We start from the raw sequence: 17,406 nt of genomic DNA on the forward strand, positions 1-17,406 counted from the left end.
TTAGTTTACAAGCAAAAGTTCCCCAACCTTGACATACTTAAAGTACATGAAACCTTCTCAATCAGTAAGTGAGAGTTGTCAGCATAGCCATCCTTCACACAAGAGCCAAGAGGAGGCACATCAGAATCCCTTGAGTGAAGGAGAAGGAAAGTGTAGATTGAAAAAGTTCTAAGGGTTTCTGACATTTAATGTCTCCTCCCATCCTTGAGAATCACAAATTTAACTATTATGTGAATGAAAGAATGAGATGGGGGAAATTCTAGTTATAGTTACAACTAGCTGAGGATTGCTAAAGAGCAAAACTCTCTCTGGATTTTATTTATCCCCTAGCTCTTGCAAACCCATGAAATAAACAAGAATGATTAACCCATGGCTCTTAAAAATCCAGAATTTCTTACCTAGTCGCTTCCTTGGGTCCTCCTCTAGAACAGGCTTCCTAAAGCTTGCTGTTCTTCCTGGCTCTTCCTCTGCTTGGAGTGGACTAGAAGACCTGGCACTCCCTATGGGGGCCGTATGGCCATTCTTCAACACGGTATTGCTCGACTTCCCTGAATCCTCACCAGCTGCAAGGTATGATGGAAATGGTGTGGTCATCTTTATCCCATTTCCCCTTCTTCTGGTTTTGGCTTATTATTTAGATCTAGATTGTTATTATCATTTGGATCTATATAGTAGTAATGGAAATTAAGTAATTCCTTTTTATAATAAACATCCGATTGCCTATTATGTGCTAGATGCTTTGCTACATGAATAAGACAGGCTTATTGTATAAGTAATTACAATGCTAAACGTTAAGATCTATAGTGGATGATGTGGGAAGGAAGAAGAAATTCTCTTGGGGTAGGAGTGGAGTTAGGAAAGCTTCATAGAAAGTGGTAGCTAAATTGGGTTTTAAAGAGGGAGTAAGAGCCTATCACACGATGACAAGATGAGGAGAGTCTATTTAGGAGGAAGAAATAGCATATATGAAGGTATGAAATTATTTGACATGTTTGAGAACTAGCAACTACTTTGGTCTGGCAGGAGAATAGATGCACATGAGAAATAGTTACGGATAGGACAGGAGAGGCAAGCAAGAGCCAAGCTATGAAGGATTCCGAACACCATGTAAAAGAGCCTGGACAGAATTCTGTAGGAAACAGGAAGCCAATGAAGGAAAGTAGGAGAGAGATATGACCTGATCTGTCTTTTAGAAGGTTAACTCTGAGAGCTGTGAGGAGGATGGATTATGTAGTGCTTTTAATACTGAGTTACTGTTAGAATATAGGTGAGAAGCAGCAGAAGATGCCTGCGGGTTAGGAGTGGTGATCAAGGGGCAGGACTGACAGATAGATCAGAGGTCAACATGATATACAGTGACAAATTTGACTGATATACAGTGACAAACTAAACTGCAGGAATGATCACTAGGCTGGAGGCTTTGGAATCACCACTCATCCTATGAAAACTAAGTTAAGATTCCTTCATGGAATAAGTAGACAAACATTCCCAGTTACTGTGAGGTTTTCTAGACTCTTTTTGAGGAAAGAAATGAAAAAACTGAGGTTAGAGACAAAAAACTCTGTCTCACTTTCTAGTGTCGTGGGGATTGGAACTAGATACTCTCTAGATGGTATCCTTCTTTGCTTTCCATAGTGAGACACTTTGGGTAGTATCATTTTAATGTCTCTTACGTTAGTCATTCAAGCTCTCACAACCAGTCTCCCTCACCCCAGCCTACCACTTCCTACTGGGAGATTAGACAGTATCATTCTTCATGAAGTCTCAATAAGAGGTGGAGCTTGGACTAAAAGTAGTGAAGAGATTAAGGCAAATGAGCACTGAATAACAAAAACAGGACTTTCTAGAATATAAAGCAATGAATCATTACAAAGCCAACAAAGATTGCTAATTTTGAAAATCATATAGTGAAAGGTTAAGACACATTATTAATCGGTTTATACTCAGCATATACCAGTAAAATATATGCAAAGGTGATCAGTTCTCTCTCAAGTTACTTAATAAGGGTTGTCTATTTTAAAGTAAATTTTCTTATATTTAATACAAAGGGTTTAGTTTCTGCAATGCTAATAGAGTGGAGTAGAAGCAGTATCTGGCTTTAATGCTCATGAATGCCTCCTACCCCCACCAACTCAGAAAATCCATTAAGTATTTTTAATACAATCAAATTAGAATCATAACCAAGCCAAAAGCCATCTTCAAATATGAAAAGTACTTCAAGGTTCAAACACTGTTTTTGGCCTAATGTGGAAATATATAAGCCATGCCTTAAGGCCTTTTTCTGAGTTTCCTCTAATAGACTAAAGCTTAAATTAGTTCTCTGGTTGGCAGAGTGGCATTTGTCAAATGGTTATAACTCATTTATCAATTGGCCCTTTGAGCTTCTAGGATAAACACAACTTGGATCAAGAGCTAATAGGAAGCATGGGGCAAAAGAGACTGAAAAACAATGAATGAAGGTGAAAAAACAAAAAAGAAGTAATACAAAAGGTTGTGGTTAGTGAGTAAGATAAGTGGGAGGCAGGAGGGGGCATGGAGCGAGGAATGGTATTATCAAAAAAGCAAGGACCAAAGGTGCTGCGACAGAGGTGTTATAATTGTAGTTAACTACCTGAATACCTAGAAGATTTTGTGTCTTACTGTAAAAAGACTCGTGATACAACAGAAGTTATACATGTTCATACTAACCATGCAGAAAATTCAGAAAAATATAGAAACTCTTCCCATCCCCCATATTTCCATCTCAACAACCAGAGGTAACCAGGGCTAATATTTTAGTATTTTTTTCCTTTGAGTTTGTTTCTTTTGCTTAGTTTTTATATAGTTGAGGTGCCAAATCTTCAATATACATAATTTAATTAAATTTTGGGAATAAGCAAGACGTTCACATAGTTCAAAACTGTAAAAGTTTAATACTGTGTCAGTTGAGCTCATTTCTCCCATCACCCAAAGGATAGGATATATTTTTAAAACTTGGTTTTTAGGTTTTGTCTCATGCAAAGTAACTCTAATGAAGAGAAATGAAATTCAACCAATGTACTACAGTCTGAACTCTTCTGATAAACTGCTTCATAAACGTCACACTTCGGAGAAAGTCCTGGCATTATTAAACCAGCAATGAGAGTTGAAACACCAAAACATGATCTTTATGACAGACAGACAGAAGGGCAGCAATATGGGCATAAGACAAAGTTGGTCAAAAAAAAGAAAAAGGAAACGATACAGTTCTGCAGCTAGCATGAAGCTGAGGACGTACGGGGACAGAGAATGTCTGCCCCAAGGACCCTTCGCCAACCACTCAATTTCAGAGTTAAAGATCACGGCCAGATAACTTTGATACTTGCAAGGAAAGGTGAACGGTTTTTTTCCCTCCAAGCAAGAAAACAGACTTTAATAAAGGAAATAGGAGGAAATTATTAGAAGAAATAAAATACACCTAAGTTAACATTCAGTAAAATAAATAAATAAATAAATAAATCAGTTATTTTCACTTATGTTTTACTATTTTTCCTTTATCAGATATTTTCATTTCCACAAAAATATCTGACTTCTTTAAATAAATTAAAATTAGATGGTATCACATTGAATTCTATAGAAAGATCTTCGTTTTTTCATTGTGAAGTATAACCCAGTAGAGAAAAATGTAAAAGATAAATGTAAATTTCAATGAAATATTACAAGAACACCCATGTGATAATCATGGACAGTAAGAAGTGTTTCCAAACCCCTAAAGCCTCCTTCTCTCCCTATAACATACCTTTCCTTCTCCCACAAAGCAATCACTCTCAACTCGTGATGATTCTTTTTTTTTTAAATTATAGTTTAATCACTTAAGCAGTCATCTCCAAACACTGTAGTTTAATACTGCTTGCTTTTCTTTACATTTATAGAAATGATATAATTTATATTCTTTCATGACTGACTTAACTGCTTAATATTACTTATGAGATTCATATTACAGCATGCAGATTTAGTTTGTTTTCACTGCTGTATAGATATGTCATTTTATAAATGTATCACAAGTTATTTATATGTTTAACTATTAATGGACACTGGGGTTCTTCCCAATTTTGCTCTACTGTTAGTAAATACTGCTGCTACAGGCATATTTGTACATTTAGATATACACGTGCATACATTATTGTTGGATACATGCCAAGTTCTGGACATACTTGCACATGGGTTTACATATCTCCAGCTTTCATAGATTATGTTAAATTGTTTTTCAATGTAATCATTCCACTTTAATACTTCCACCAACAGTTGTATGTTAGTTCCACTTGCTTATATCCTCACCTCCTGTTCTTGGCTATTTGATTAATTTTAGGTTTTTTAGTTTATATGTAGGATTATTTTTAGTTTTATTTTGTATTCCTTAATTACTAACAAAGTAAAAAAACAAAACAAAACCCTGCCTTTTTATTTGTTTATTGGGCATCTGTACATACTCTTTAGTGAATTGTCCGTTCAAGGCTTTTGTAGACTTTTCTATTGAATCGTCCTTTTCTTTTTTAATAGATGTTTTAAAAAATATATTCTAGATGCATAAACAATTTTTTAAAGCCCCGCTCCCTCTCAAAAACAGCAATAATGGAAGGAAAGAAGGAAGGAAGGGAGGGAGGGAAGGAGGGAGGAAGGAAATTCAAATGCCTAGCCAGAACCAAAGACCAAGTGTACAGAGACAGGCATATGATATTTATATGCAAACTCACCCAGCTCAGAGTCTTCCAACAGAACCCCTCTTTTAACCAGCTCTTCTCTTGGTTTCCGCATAGATATTTTTCGCTCTAAAACTAACATTAAATTGGAAAACAGCACTCAGAAATGTGGCAGTTAAAGGTCAACTTTAAGCATTCTAACTCCACAGGTAAAAGAATAAAGTGGTTCAATTTTCTAGTCTCTGGAAAGAAAAGAACAGGAAAACTAACTTTAAATTTAAAAACTTAATTTTTTTCACACACTATGTATGCTACCAGGAAAGTGGCATTTCTAAAAGGAACTATCCTTAAATAATTTTTTTTAATCCTTACATCTTTTTTTTTTACTGAAATTTCAATAATAAGGTATCTACGGAAGAACTCTTTCTGGGAGGAAGTGGCTAGAATAGGAAAAAAGAAGCATCTTAGATTTGCTACAGTTCAGGAACTCCATTACCACTGGATAGATAAACTTTAATCTCATCAAAATGCCAACTGGGGAATGAGGCTTAGTATAGAAGGCTCAGTGAATGACCACTTGGTTTTTTAATTCTAAAAGATTAAATTCCCTCCTCAAAGAGGGGGTTATAGAAGTTTGGGCAAAGAATGAAAAAGTTAAGTACTTCTAAAATACAGAACTCTTCAACTCAGAACATACATTTAAATTTTAATATCTCACCTTCTGATGTCTCTTTGAATTTATCACTACTTTTTTTTTTCCGCCATTTCCAGGGCTTGAAGATCTTCCCAAAGCCTGAGAACTTGCTCTTCCTCTTGGTGGGAGGTGTCGTGTCTCCTCCTGCTTCCACACTGTCCATGATCATGCCTGGGTTTGCAGTGGGCTGGTCTGCCTCTTCTGTTGCATAGTGAGAGGAAGAGAGAGAAAATAGCCAATTTATTATTTCAGCATAAACTTGAAAATGTCCCTTCCCCTCTCTTCCTGTGATAGTTGGAAAGGATGAGAGCAATGATAAACAATCATGCAGACAGTCAGACTCCTTGACATCACATGGACACCAAACACTAAAATTCATAACAGATAAATTACTAAGGAGTAAAAGGAACCAAACCAAGCTGACAACATTTTAGGACAAAAATTCAATGAGATGATCACAACCAGTTCAAAATCTCTTAAAGGCCTATACAAACACAAATGTGGATGTCTTCCCAATGTGCATGAGATCTTGCCCAGATGCAGCCTATTGTTGTTGCCACTCATCCTTTTGGCATGGAGGAAGGCCTGTCCCAGCTAACACTACTACCTCCATGTCACTGAAGCAGGGAATTCCATTATTAGTGAGTCATTATTTTTTGTTAAATTGCCCCCTCCCTGTCTTCCTCTTTCAGGATATAAATAGTTCTGAGAAGGGATAACACATAAAGTGTTAACGCCTTACTTATATCTGTTTTTCAGATTATTTTCTCCCTTTACAAGCCCCTAGGCAGTTTTGGAGCACTGGAAGGGTCTTGTGATAGGGGGCAGGGGCACAGAAAGAGTGCTTTAAAATGGAAGGAAATTTTTTTTGGAAAGCAGAGGTGAGATTTTAGTTTGCCTATCACAAGATTGCTTTAGGGACAATCCTGATTTTAAGGATTTCACAAGAAACATAACTGACATGATAAATGTGCAGGATTGAAATGAAACAGTATAAATAAGTCCCTCATAATACCATACATGCAGAGTTTAGTTAGGTAGCTTTAGTGGCAGAGAAAGGAGCAGCCAAGACTGGGCCAAGAATAATAATTTAAAAAACAGCAGGAAGGCAACAAAAAAAGAAGGAAGGCAACACAATACAGCTTTGCACTCCACCTACTGTCCCAGGGTTCTCTGGAGAAGTCTAGAGGAGAAGAAAAAAAAGAGTCATGTGGAATAACAGTCCTGGAATTAAAGTGGAACCTTTACTTTATAGAAATACATGAAGGACCACATACCATATTATTGCATGTAATAAGTTAACGTGTTTATTGTAAACAATTTCACATCTGGAGCAAATATCATTTTTTCGGGGGTGCTTAAAGGGGAATCAATGCACTAAATCTTTTTTTTTAATATTTTAGATTTTTTTAATAAGAGAAAATACACGATCAAAAAGCATTAATTTATTTTAGAAACCACAATCTTTTTTCAATTGATAGACCTGAGTTTATGGAAATCCATTGATGAAGGTCAGATTTACACAGTTGTAATTATCAGTGACTGCGTTAATGACTGCTGATGCATTATTCTGCTGTATCCAGATGACTCAGGGTCCTGGCTACTGAAGTGCAACAATCGAGATGACAGAGAACAGTGAGTGACTCCTTTCTTCCTAGTTGCATAATTTACTCCAGAGTCTCCTGGGTCTCAAGTACTTTAACTCCTTACATGAAATGCAATAGAATCTGATTATAGCATTGAATGTATTTTTAAAAGTTTAATTGCCAGAGACATTAGAAAACCTGTCATAACAATTTCCCCTCAATGGTACCGTGGGATGGACCCCCAAGAATGAACACATGGTATTGCTTTTAAGAGTTAGTGCTTTAACTAAGACAGTATTCTCCCAATTATGGAACGTCAGTAAGACCTCAAGACATTTCAGAGCATTCATAGCATAATGTATAACATATGTTACTGATAACTCTTTCAGAAATGGAGCTAAGTTAACAAGTTGCTCATTCCCAAAGAGTAGCCTTACTTGCACAGGCAAGGAGGATCTGAAACTTTAAATGTCCTGCTAACCCATCCACTGAGTGAAGTTCATTCAGTTCCAAAAAGGCACACGGGAAAATGCTTGTTTGGTTAAAAGTATTAGGGTAGGTTCAAAACAAAACAAAACAAAACAAAACAGACTAACAACATGAAAAAAGAGGTTATTAGTGCTATGTGATACTTTTACAAAGAAAAAAAGCTATCAAGTTTTATGAATTTTAGATTGTAACATGTTTACAGAAAGAAAAGCTCCTGTCTGTAAAATCTTTAAATGAATAATTGCCAATCTAGCCAGTTTCCACTATCTTCTCAAGTACCTACTTTTTCAAGTAGACCTTAGTTCATCTCTTTTAATTCCTCATTATATTGAACAATATATTTGTGTCCCCTTCCTCTTATCCATTCAAAATAACAAAAGCATGAATGACATCTTTTCAAATATATTTATGCGTGCTAGCATATTAACTCAAAACAAGTCTGTTTATATTAAAAAGTACAGTGTTTGGAAAATACCAAGAGCTTATGATAAAAAATGAATATGTGCACTGTTACATCTACTAATAGCCCTCTTCTTTCTTTATATAAAGTCGCTGAATACAGTTAGTAAAAAGAGTAAGTTCTTTTCTTTGATGCTTTATGCAAATGTGCTTAATTTTCATGTTTATAAAACTTTTAGCAGTGGATAGATGCCTCTTGCCTCATTCAATGGGGTTCAGCCATACCCAGTCCTGACTCAGCTATTATCCCAAATTCATTAATTCATATTCTTATATTCTTCCCCCTTCTCTCTCCATATGACAAACAGAACATCATTTCAGTGATTCCCAAATACTTGGAATCAGCCCAGCTGCCTTTTGAAAATACAGAATTTCTAGAGGGTGGGACCCAGAAATCTGTTTTTAAAAATCTTCACTGGTGATTTTTATGATAAGTCAGGTTTGTTACACCCAATCCCAGATTATTATCTGGAAACCTGATACATTTAAGAGGGACAGAGGCAGACATTCTCTATACGCCTAATAGTTTGTTGGAAAAAAAATAAACTAGAAAATTATGGCATCATTCCAGCATTTCCTACTCAAACATAGTAGTCCTATGAAGAATTGTAAGGGTCTTCCTGTTTCTTAGTCTCAGATATAGTTTAAATTAAAAATAAACAATATAAAAGTTTGCAGTTATTTTTTCCAGATTTATGTTATGTTCCATGTACACTTGGAAAGAAAGTGTACTGTGCAACTGCGGAGTGTAGTGTTCTATATATGCCAATATATAGGTCAAGTTGGGTAATCATGTGTATAAATCATTAACGTCCTTTCTGATTTGTTAGCTTCTATGGTCAGTTACCAAGAAAGGTATGTTGTTAACATCTCTACCTATGAAAGTAGATTTGTCTCTTTTCCTTTTTAGTTCTATTACTTTTTGCTTTATGTACTTTAAAGCTATGTTAATAGGTATATACGAATTTAGAGTTATATCTTCTTGTTGAACCGACCCTCTTATTATGAAATTCCATATATTACTCAAATAACACTTTTGCCTTGATTTTGTTTTTCTATCGAGTTCGACAATTGTTGTCTTTTAAGAGTGTAATAGTCCATTTACATTTAATGTTTTTACTGACACAGCTAGGCTTAGGTGTACCATTTTGCTTTTTATTTTCTATTTGTCTCATTGTTTTGTGCATCCTCCACTTATTATAATCTACGTAATTACTTTTACTATTTACTGAACAATGCAAGAATTTTACATTTCAACTCTATTTACTCTTTGTGTTACTTCTACAGACACATAAAAAGCTATTAAAAATTATTATTGTTTTGCTTTAATAAAAATTGTTATTTTATATTTCCTACATATTTGCTTTTTTAGGTACTCTGCATTTCTTTCTGCAATTCTCTGCTTCTAACTAGGAGAATTTTATTTCATCATTTTTTGAAGGATATTTGCACTGGATATAGTATTTTCAGTTGGGAGTTGAGTTTTTAAATTTAATTTTAGATATTTATAAATATCATTTCATTGGCCTTTTCCTCCTTGTTGGACTGCTTTTTTTTTTCCCTTTGGATGGTTTCTACTTGCCTATAGCATAAGTAATATAGATGGGTTCAAATCCAAGTCGCTTTGACTTCAAAGCCAGTGATCCTTTTGATCACACTGCCTTCAGAATAAAGATTAAGCTGAAATGCTACAAGTCTTTCCAACATCCGGTTTCATTCATTAGCAAAGGTTTTTAGAATATAATTTACAAAAATGGCAAATTATAGGATTTAATTCTTACAATAACTTGGATGATTGGTATTAATCTCTATTTTATTTACTTTATTTACTTTAACAGTTTGGTATTCATTCCAAATATTGTTATCAAAATTATAAAGGGTACAAATTCTAAAGTTGTTTCTTATTAAAGCCTCTTTATAAACTTATTTGCCACCTAGTTATAGTTACTTCAAATTCCTTTGCTTCTCTTAGAAGTCATTATTTTGTACTTAAACTGGATGTAGCAATCAACTTTTATGATTTAGATCATTGTTGTACATTATTTTCATATATTACTGATATTTTTATTCACAAATCATTGCCATTATTTGGAGTCTTTCTTCACTGACTGCTGTGCACCATATTTCTTCAGATCTTGCTTCCAGCTGAGACAGATTCTTTATGCTATCGATAACATACATAGGACAGAGTTCTGAAGTCATACTCTTAGGTACTTTTAGTGGAGACTAGTCTGGGAGTAATATGGAAACTCAACTTTTAGCTATTATTCAAGAGCAACACCTATAACTGATTAAAATAAAGTGTTGATAAAATTCTTCCCACACATTCTTTGCTTAGGTAGATGCCTGCTGAATGAAATAAAGCAAGGGGGTGTTCTCATGCATGAAAGATATCAGAAAAAGAAGAAGAAGCAGATTAATCATTCCTAATGAAACGGAAAGAGGTAGATCACATCTTCTCTTTCTCCCCAAAATCCATTATGTTGACACCAGAGGGAAATCACAAAACCTTGATTCCATCAAATGTCCTACATAGGAGGGGTGGGATCTTCAAATGAGTAATTGATAGTAGAGAGGCAGCCTGTCGAAACCTTCCCTACCTAAGTCCAAGAGTATTTTCAAGAATGGAAGGTAGTAGACTCAAAGTAGACTAATGGCAGAATTCATAAGAAAGACCTACTCAGCAGTCTGCCTGAATCCAACTTTGAACAATCTATGAGATAGGTATTGGTTTACCACCATCAAATTCTATTTGGGCACAAATTCTTTTGTTACCTAACTAGGTGCTATTTATAACTAGAATAGTAGCTAAGGCCATGAATACATTTTTTCAAGTTTTAATTCCAACTCTGTATAAATTATATAATACTATTTTCTCTAATAAAAGCTTAAGTTCTCATAGCATTTACATAAAAGTCTATAAAACTTAGCTTTAGAAGACAGAAGCTGCCCAAAAATGTTGTTTCTGATAGTGTTATTTAGGGTATTGGCAATGTCTTAAATGTACAATAGGTATGTGAATAAATTAACTAAGTTTTATATAAAACAGTATATAATCATTAAGTTTCTAGAGTAATCCTAGATTAAAAGTAGAAATAAATTTATATGTAAGTTATATATATCATATTATCTAAACTATGCTAAAATGTAAAAATAACCCGAGAGAACTAAACTAAAATGTAAATATATTTTGATGGCAGGATTATGGGAGACTTGTGTTTCTTCTTCTAGATTCCTATATTTTTTGTGTATTTTTTAAAAAATGAATATGTATGGCTTTTATAATTGGAAAAAAAAAATTTACTTTTTACAGTGGGAAGTCAGAGCTTTCAAACCATGACAGTTAATAAATGAAGTCCAGCATATACAAAACCATACAGAAGAAAACCATTCTTTTGGCACACTGGGTTCTTATAAAAATAAATTATTTAAAAAAATAAATTATTTCTTACATGAAAAGCACTCAAAGATATATTACTTTGGTATTTGGAGTAATGACATATGTTAAAGTGAGCAGATTCGGAGTACCCAAACAATACTTCCTAGGCCTACATTCTTTTAAATAGACCACCCTTGTTTGCCAGGAGTACAATCTCGTGCTAAAGTAACTAGAGACCAAATTTCATGGTGATCTAAATTCACCAGGTGTAAAGTTTCCAGCTATAGAATGAAGGGTTTTAAAATATGCAAAAATCCTTGATAGCAGTGGATGACTAGATCTAATTGAAGTCACTAATCTGCGGAACATTCTTGCATCTATTAAAACCAGTATACTAATTCAGGCTCCTCACAATGATTTTTTGTCTGACAGGAAGAAAACCCAATTGCATCACTTAGAAAACTGCAATAGAAAGAGAAACTGACAAATGAATAAATTATATAACAAAAAGTATATTTGGGTACCTAAAAATCATCCCTTTTTTATTTTTAATGACACAATCATATCTCAAATTTGTTCTTACTGGTAAATAAAGAGAGGTGAGCTCGAAACTGTTCATAAGCAAATTTGCATAGCAACCATTTGTTGTCAACAACTCTAATTTTATGACCATCTCCCTCCCATTTACAATTTGACAGAATAAATACAGGCTTGGAGTCACGTCTGGACATTGTATTGTTTCTGTTTAAACTAGTTATAAAATTTTAAATGGCCTCATGGCCCCATTCTGCTTTCCGTGAGAGCCAAAATGAGAAAGTTTCCCTCCTTGTTTCCCTTTGTTTGCCAGAGAACATGGTCCAGGATGCTGGCTTTAGTTTTGATTGTGTGTTCCAAAGAAAACACCTTTTTCTTTGAGTCATGCAGCTGCAGGCCACTAGGAAAGCATGTCAGAGGGTTGGAGGTCTTCATGTTTTTTGAAGGGGGTGGAGGTTGGGAGAGGAAGATAATTAACCAAATTAGATTTTGGAGTTTCCAGTTTGAGCAGTTTCCGGTTTGATCAGTACCCTGAAACTATGTCCTGGTGTTTGAACTACTTACTCCCTCATTCAAGCTGTAGGGCCTCACATTTCATAGGCTTGTTTTTTATATCATGTATTAAGCAGAGTTCTAGTAGTTTCATTCTTCAATCCCCAGGTTTTTCTGGCCAACATTTAATTCAAGTGTTTTAGTTCACGTTAAGTTGTTCCAGGTGAATTTCTGGGACGATTTTAAATAAATGCATAGTATTATTAAAAAGTACTTAGATTATTTCATCTTTAGATAAAGTATTCATTAACTATTTGCTGTAGATACATATTACACTTATATTACCTCCTAGAGATGAGGGATAAGACAGGGTTCAACAATAAGCCCTAGGTCAAAGACAGTGTTCATTTTAGAATCCAATTTGCACCAATTTCTAATCATCCATGTTGGAAGTCAAGGTAAGGCAGAGGCAACTGGAGTCAACAGAAAACTTAAGATTTCAACATAGCCTTCACTAGGCTTGGTAATAAGCAACAAAATTCTTAGGTATGTTTTAGTTCTACCTCTATTTCTTATACCTTATTAGGTTTTAAAAATTGTTTAAAGTATATAAAGTTCTCCCATTTTACCCATAAAACTTTTAAAATAATTATTTGTCCAAAATTTTTAATCTATAGTTTTGTATAAAGAGATACATACTCCATTTATCGAGAGGTACTTATTATCTTTTTTTTAAGTTGAAGGTATACAACATAATGACCTGACTTACGTATATTGTTTAATTATATTTAAATCTAGTGGTTCTGTCTGTATATATACCTTTTATGCCCGTGTAGCTTGAAACAAGCATTTTAACACATCAGAACTTTGTAAATGGAGAACATTAATTTATGGTACTTATACTCTTGTGCTTATTCATTTTTGCCTTCTAAAAAATTATTGTTAGGTTTAAAGAATTACTTTAGAAAACTGCAACAAAATTATAGAAAGCAAAGCTGTCATTAATGAACAAAGCAGGTTTTGTCTCGTACAGGCCCATAACTTCCTTGGAAATATTGCATGGTTCAGATCTTTGGGAAATAGAAAGAACTAGGCAAAGAACTCAAGAAGACAAGGCAGGGAGAAGCTCTCTATATACTTGCAGGTACAATTAGGTATGAGATTCCAACTCTGGAAAAATATAGTTTTCTGGCTACGACTGCCTCAAGAAGTGATGCTGCTTTTACCCTTGGCAATTTGATGGGTATACTTTTTGATAAAAATTCCAAATTGAGAGTAAGTTTTTACAGTGAGGTGCTAGAATGTAATATATTCTCATGAAAAAACCCTTAAACTTCCCAAAGTTTACTTGCAAGTAGAAAGAAATATACTGTTGTGATAATAGGCTATTCAGAAAATTCAGTGGAGCAGAAAGAGGGGACAATAATTTTTGGTTGGTATTCTACATTTGATAACAGAAATCCTGTAAGGAGTCCATGACAGACTACTATACTATTGCTTCCTCCTCATTACTGGATTACATGGGAGAAAATATGCCTGCTCCTTCTTTCTCAGAAGTCAGCATTTATTATTAGACCTAAATAGGTATGAGAAATGTCTCTGATAACCCTAATAACCAAAAAATGCCAAATGTTTTATTTAAGGTCCTATGAATTAGTTTATTTTTAATTAGCTATTATTTATTCCTGTGTTAATACTGTTATAAAGCTACATTAAATTTTATTCATCCAGCAATCTCCTTACTGATTTGGCCTCTGAATGACGATTTATTCCTAAATCACCTTTCCCAGTACTATTCCCATTATCATATGCATGAGATTTCAGAGCAAATTCGAATAATGATGGAAAAGGATTGTAGGTAAGAGGAATTACAATACAGTATCTTTTAAAACAGTATATTCCTATGTAAAAAAAAAGTGGTTAATTAATAAATGAAAGGTATAAAAGGGTCAAACAAAAAAGAGGCTAATTAATAAATGAAAGGTATAAAAGGGTCAAAGGTTAATTAATAAATGAAAGGTATAAAAGGGTCAAAAAAGAAGAAAAGAAAAAAAGCTAGAAATAGGAAATAAAGAGGCAACGAGAGGGAAGTTCCAAACTAAATGGCTGGGTAGAGCTTATTAAAAATCTTTAGTCTGTGCCTAATTTAAGGACATATGCTGGTTGTTTTTATATGATACAAAGTAAAGAATTCTAGTGAATATAGAAATAGCGCTTGTGCTGATAAAGAACCACGAAGTTTTATCTGAGTAAATTTACAGACTTTCTCCTATGGACATATTTCACTTAAGGATAATTTTTTAAATATATGAACTGTGGAGGATAACTGCTTATTTTCTTGGACACCACAGCATAAGTTCCTATGTATCATTTGAATGAGTTCACCAGTTGTTAGATCTTATGGTAAAAACTTTAGCTAGATAGTGACATACATCTCATAAATTGCATATGAGTCTCACGCAAAGATTATTTGTTTGAAAGCAGACTCTTCTTAACAGCTCTGAACATCCACCATAAGTCAAAGGAATCAACTAACTTAGAAAAATAAATAAGTCTTATCTCAAATTTATAAATATTTAGAATTTTTTATTTTAATATTTTAAATTGTAAACTAGAAAGTAAACTTCTTAAGGGCAAGGATATGACTTATACCTATACAGGGGTCCACTATAACACTGACGAGACAGTGCTTTGACAATAATAAGAGATCGATTCAATATATTCAATATTTTATATCACTTGGTTTGCCCAAAACTAGTACCATCAATTTTAAAGCTCAAAACTAACCACTATATTTTAGGCCTCGAACCATAAACAAATTATTTAAGTCTTAATATACTTTGTACATTTATCTTTCCAAAGAAGCAAGTAAGACTTTTCTGACACCTACTCACTGAAATGGTTTCTAAATTTCAAATTGTTGTTTTGCCTTTAACACAATGGCACAAATCCTCAAAGCTGTCAATGTTAAACCTTTATGACTTGGTTCTAATGTTCTCAGAATACATCCTGGATTATAAATAATAGAGTATGTCCATTAAAATAGCTTATAGTAACCTATAAATTATCTAGGTAATAGGAAATAAAACCTCAAAATTAAATCTAGAGAGAACATAAAAACTTTAGTTAGGTACCTAAGTGGTTTCTATTTCTTCTTTATAGATATCTTATTAGGGATCTGGTAGTCAGAAAAATTGATAAATTTGATTCTCACTTTTCATTAGAAGCATAAAAAAATATCAAACTTTTTCTACTTGGAAAGATGCTAGATGGGCATGCTTCATAAACATCACTACCATCAGTAAGTTACACCTGCTCACACATTTCTTGCTTTTCAAAGCTCTTTTATTTCCACCTGACTAAGCATTATTTAGGTCCTTATTATACTTGTTAACAAAGAACTAAACTTTGGAGTAGAAATCACAAGAGAATTTAGTTACCCCAAAGTGAATTCACCCAATTCCGGTGAGTGGTTACCTCTGAGAGCAAAGAAGCAAAATGTCATCATTAGGGAACGTGACCACAGAAAGAGGGGTGGGGTGGGTGGGATAGAACTCTGTTTTAAATTTCATTTCTAAAACTGGGTAGTGGCCCCAGAAGGTCCTTTTATATTTTTCTCTGTACCTTTTTCTATTTAGGAAACATTTCATTAAAAAAAAAAAAAGTTAGTGACTTGATATGGACCCAGCCCTGGTGATCAAGGTAAAGTGAGTCAAGTCCTGACTCCAGTGTTAAAAAGTTGTTGCTGAATGACTCATTTTGCAATCTATACACCTCGGATTCAGTAAAACATGAAAGATACTTCATAGGAATTTCATCTGGCAAGTTCTCAGGAGAAAACATACCTTTAGAAACAAAATCATTAAACCATGAGATATTTGTGAGTGTTAGCTCTGTTCCTACACTTTTGTACTTTTCTTTAAAGTCATGGACATTTTTCATTTCTGGGGGCAGGAAAAAAAGCAGCCTAGGACTGAACGTGTTTTCTGTTGCTCCCCAAGTCAAGAAGAGAAGGTATAAATCTTTAGTTGTTTTTTTTTAAATTGTATAATGTCCACAGGCTTTCCACCCACTTTGCTTATATTTAACAACTCTTTCATGAACATCTCCTTAACATGTTTTCCTACCTTTTCATCTTCATCTTATATAAAATCCCACAAAGTTGGAAAAATGAGTCTTCAGATAATGGACTTCCATTTCATTAAAAAGCTTTAAAGCTCTGAGCTACAATTAAAATTATCAGCTTGGTCTCTAGTTATCACTGAGATAATAACACTTCAAAGGTAAAGTACTGACTTCAGAAATGTTTATAGCAAAGTGTGACCTTATGAGAAATGGAAACACCAACACAATGGGAAAAGCCTGAGACTTATCTGGAAAATGTATAACTGAGTCTAAAAAATTAAATCAATTCTTTAAAATGGTTCTGTTTATAGAAGTCAACAGTTTTAGTTCTACGCCATGTAACTATATCTATATCTGTATCTCAATTGCCCAAACCTTGCAAAATACTAATAAAACACCACTGAATTCTAAATAACAGTTTCTATAGCACTTATCTTCTGCAAAGGCAAGAAATTAACAGATGGTTTCCTAGCAACATTATATTTAAAAAAAACTCCAAAGGGATCAAATAAAACAAAACTATGTGTGGTAAATAAATGTAACCAAATGAAAAATAACTGATAAGTTTTCATTCATTCTTCACAAAGTTACAAATGTCCCAAAGTTACAAACATCAAAATCCTCACATTCAATCCCTATAAAATATTGTTTCACCTGTAGGTCTGCCTTGCCTCTGTCGAGATTTTGTTTCTTAGCCTTTTATTACTCACCAACTGCATCTGGATTTACCGGTCTGGAGACATCAGCTTGCCCCATGATTATATTGTCTGATGTGTCTCACGACAACAAACTGTCCCGGACCAAAGCAAACTTTTCTTAAAAGATAAATCCACGAGGAGGGGATGTGCTCTGTTTCCTCAGTGTCACTGCCAAACATCAGGAAACGGCACGGGGTCAATCAGCTGAAGTTTCTGTTTCCCTGTATCCCAGCCTGGCACTTGTGGTTCTTTATAAATACGTCTTCACGCTGGCTCTGTGCACACAGGAATG

General features: G+C 34.2%; 1 protein-coding gene across 9 annotated transcripts in view; it reads right to left on the reverse strand.

The window, feature by feature from the left end:
* PHACTR4 (phosphatase and actin regulator 4) overlaps positions 1 to 17,406 on the reverse strand; it is a 76,410-nt gene that overhangs the window by 19,167 nt on the left and 39,837 nt on the right. For 4 of the 9 annotated variants that reach the window (XM_025041467.1, XM_025041461.1, XM_025041462.1 and 1 more), the window contains 4 exons: positions 6,512 to 6,535; positions 5,377 to 5,553; positions 4,713 to 4,793; positions 399 to 572 (listed from right to left, as the gene is read on the reverse strand). In XM_025041467.1, the coding sequence (XP_024897235.1) occupies positions 399 to 572; positions 4,713 to 4,793; positions 5,377 to 5,553; positions 6,512 to 6,535 (456 nt within the window). Of the gene's footprint in view, positions 1 to 398; positions 573 to 4,712; positions 4,794 to 5,376; positions 5,554 to 6,507; positions 6,536 to 17,126; positions 17,283 to 17,406 lie in introns of those variants that run through there. The other 5 variants (XM_025041463.1, XM_025041464.1, XM_025041465.1 and 2 more) reach the window with 3 other exon arrangements.

This window comes from Pteropus alecto, unplaced genomic scaffold (assembly GCF_000325575.1).
Source record: "Pteropus alecto unplaced genomic scaffold, ASM32557v1 scaffold39, whole genome shotgun sequence".
Classification (NCBI taxonomy): Eukaryota; Metazoa; Chordata; class Mammalia; order Chiroptera; family Pteropodidae; genus Pteropus; species Pteropus alecto.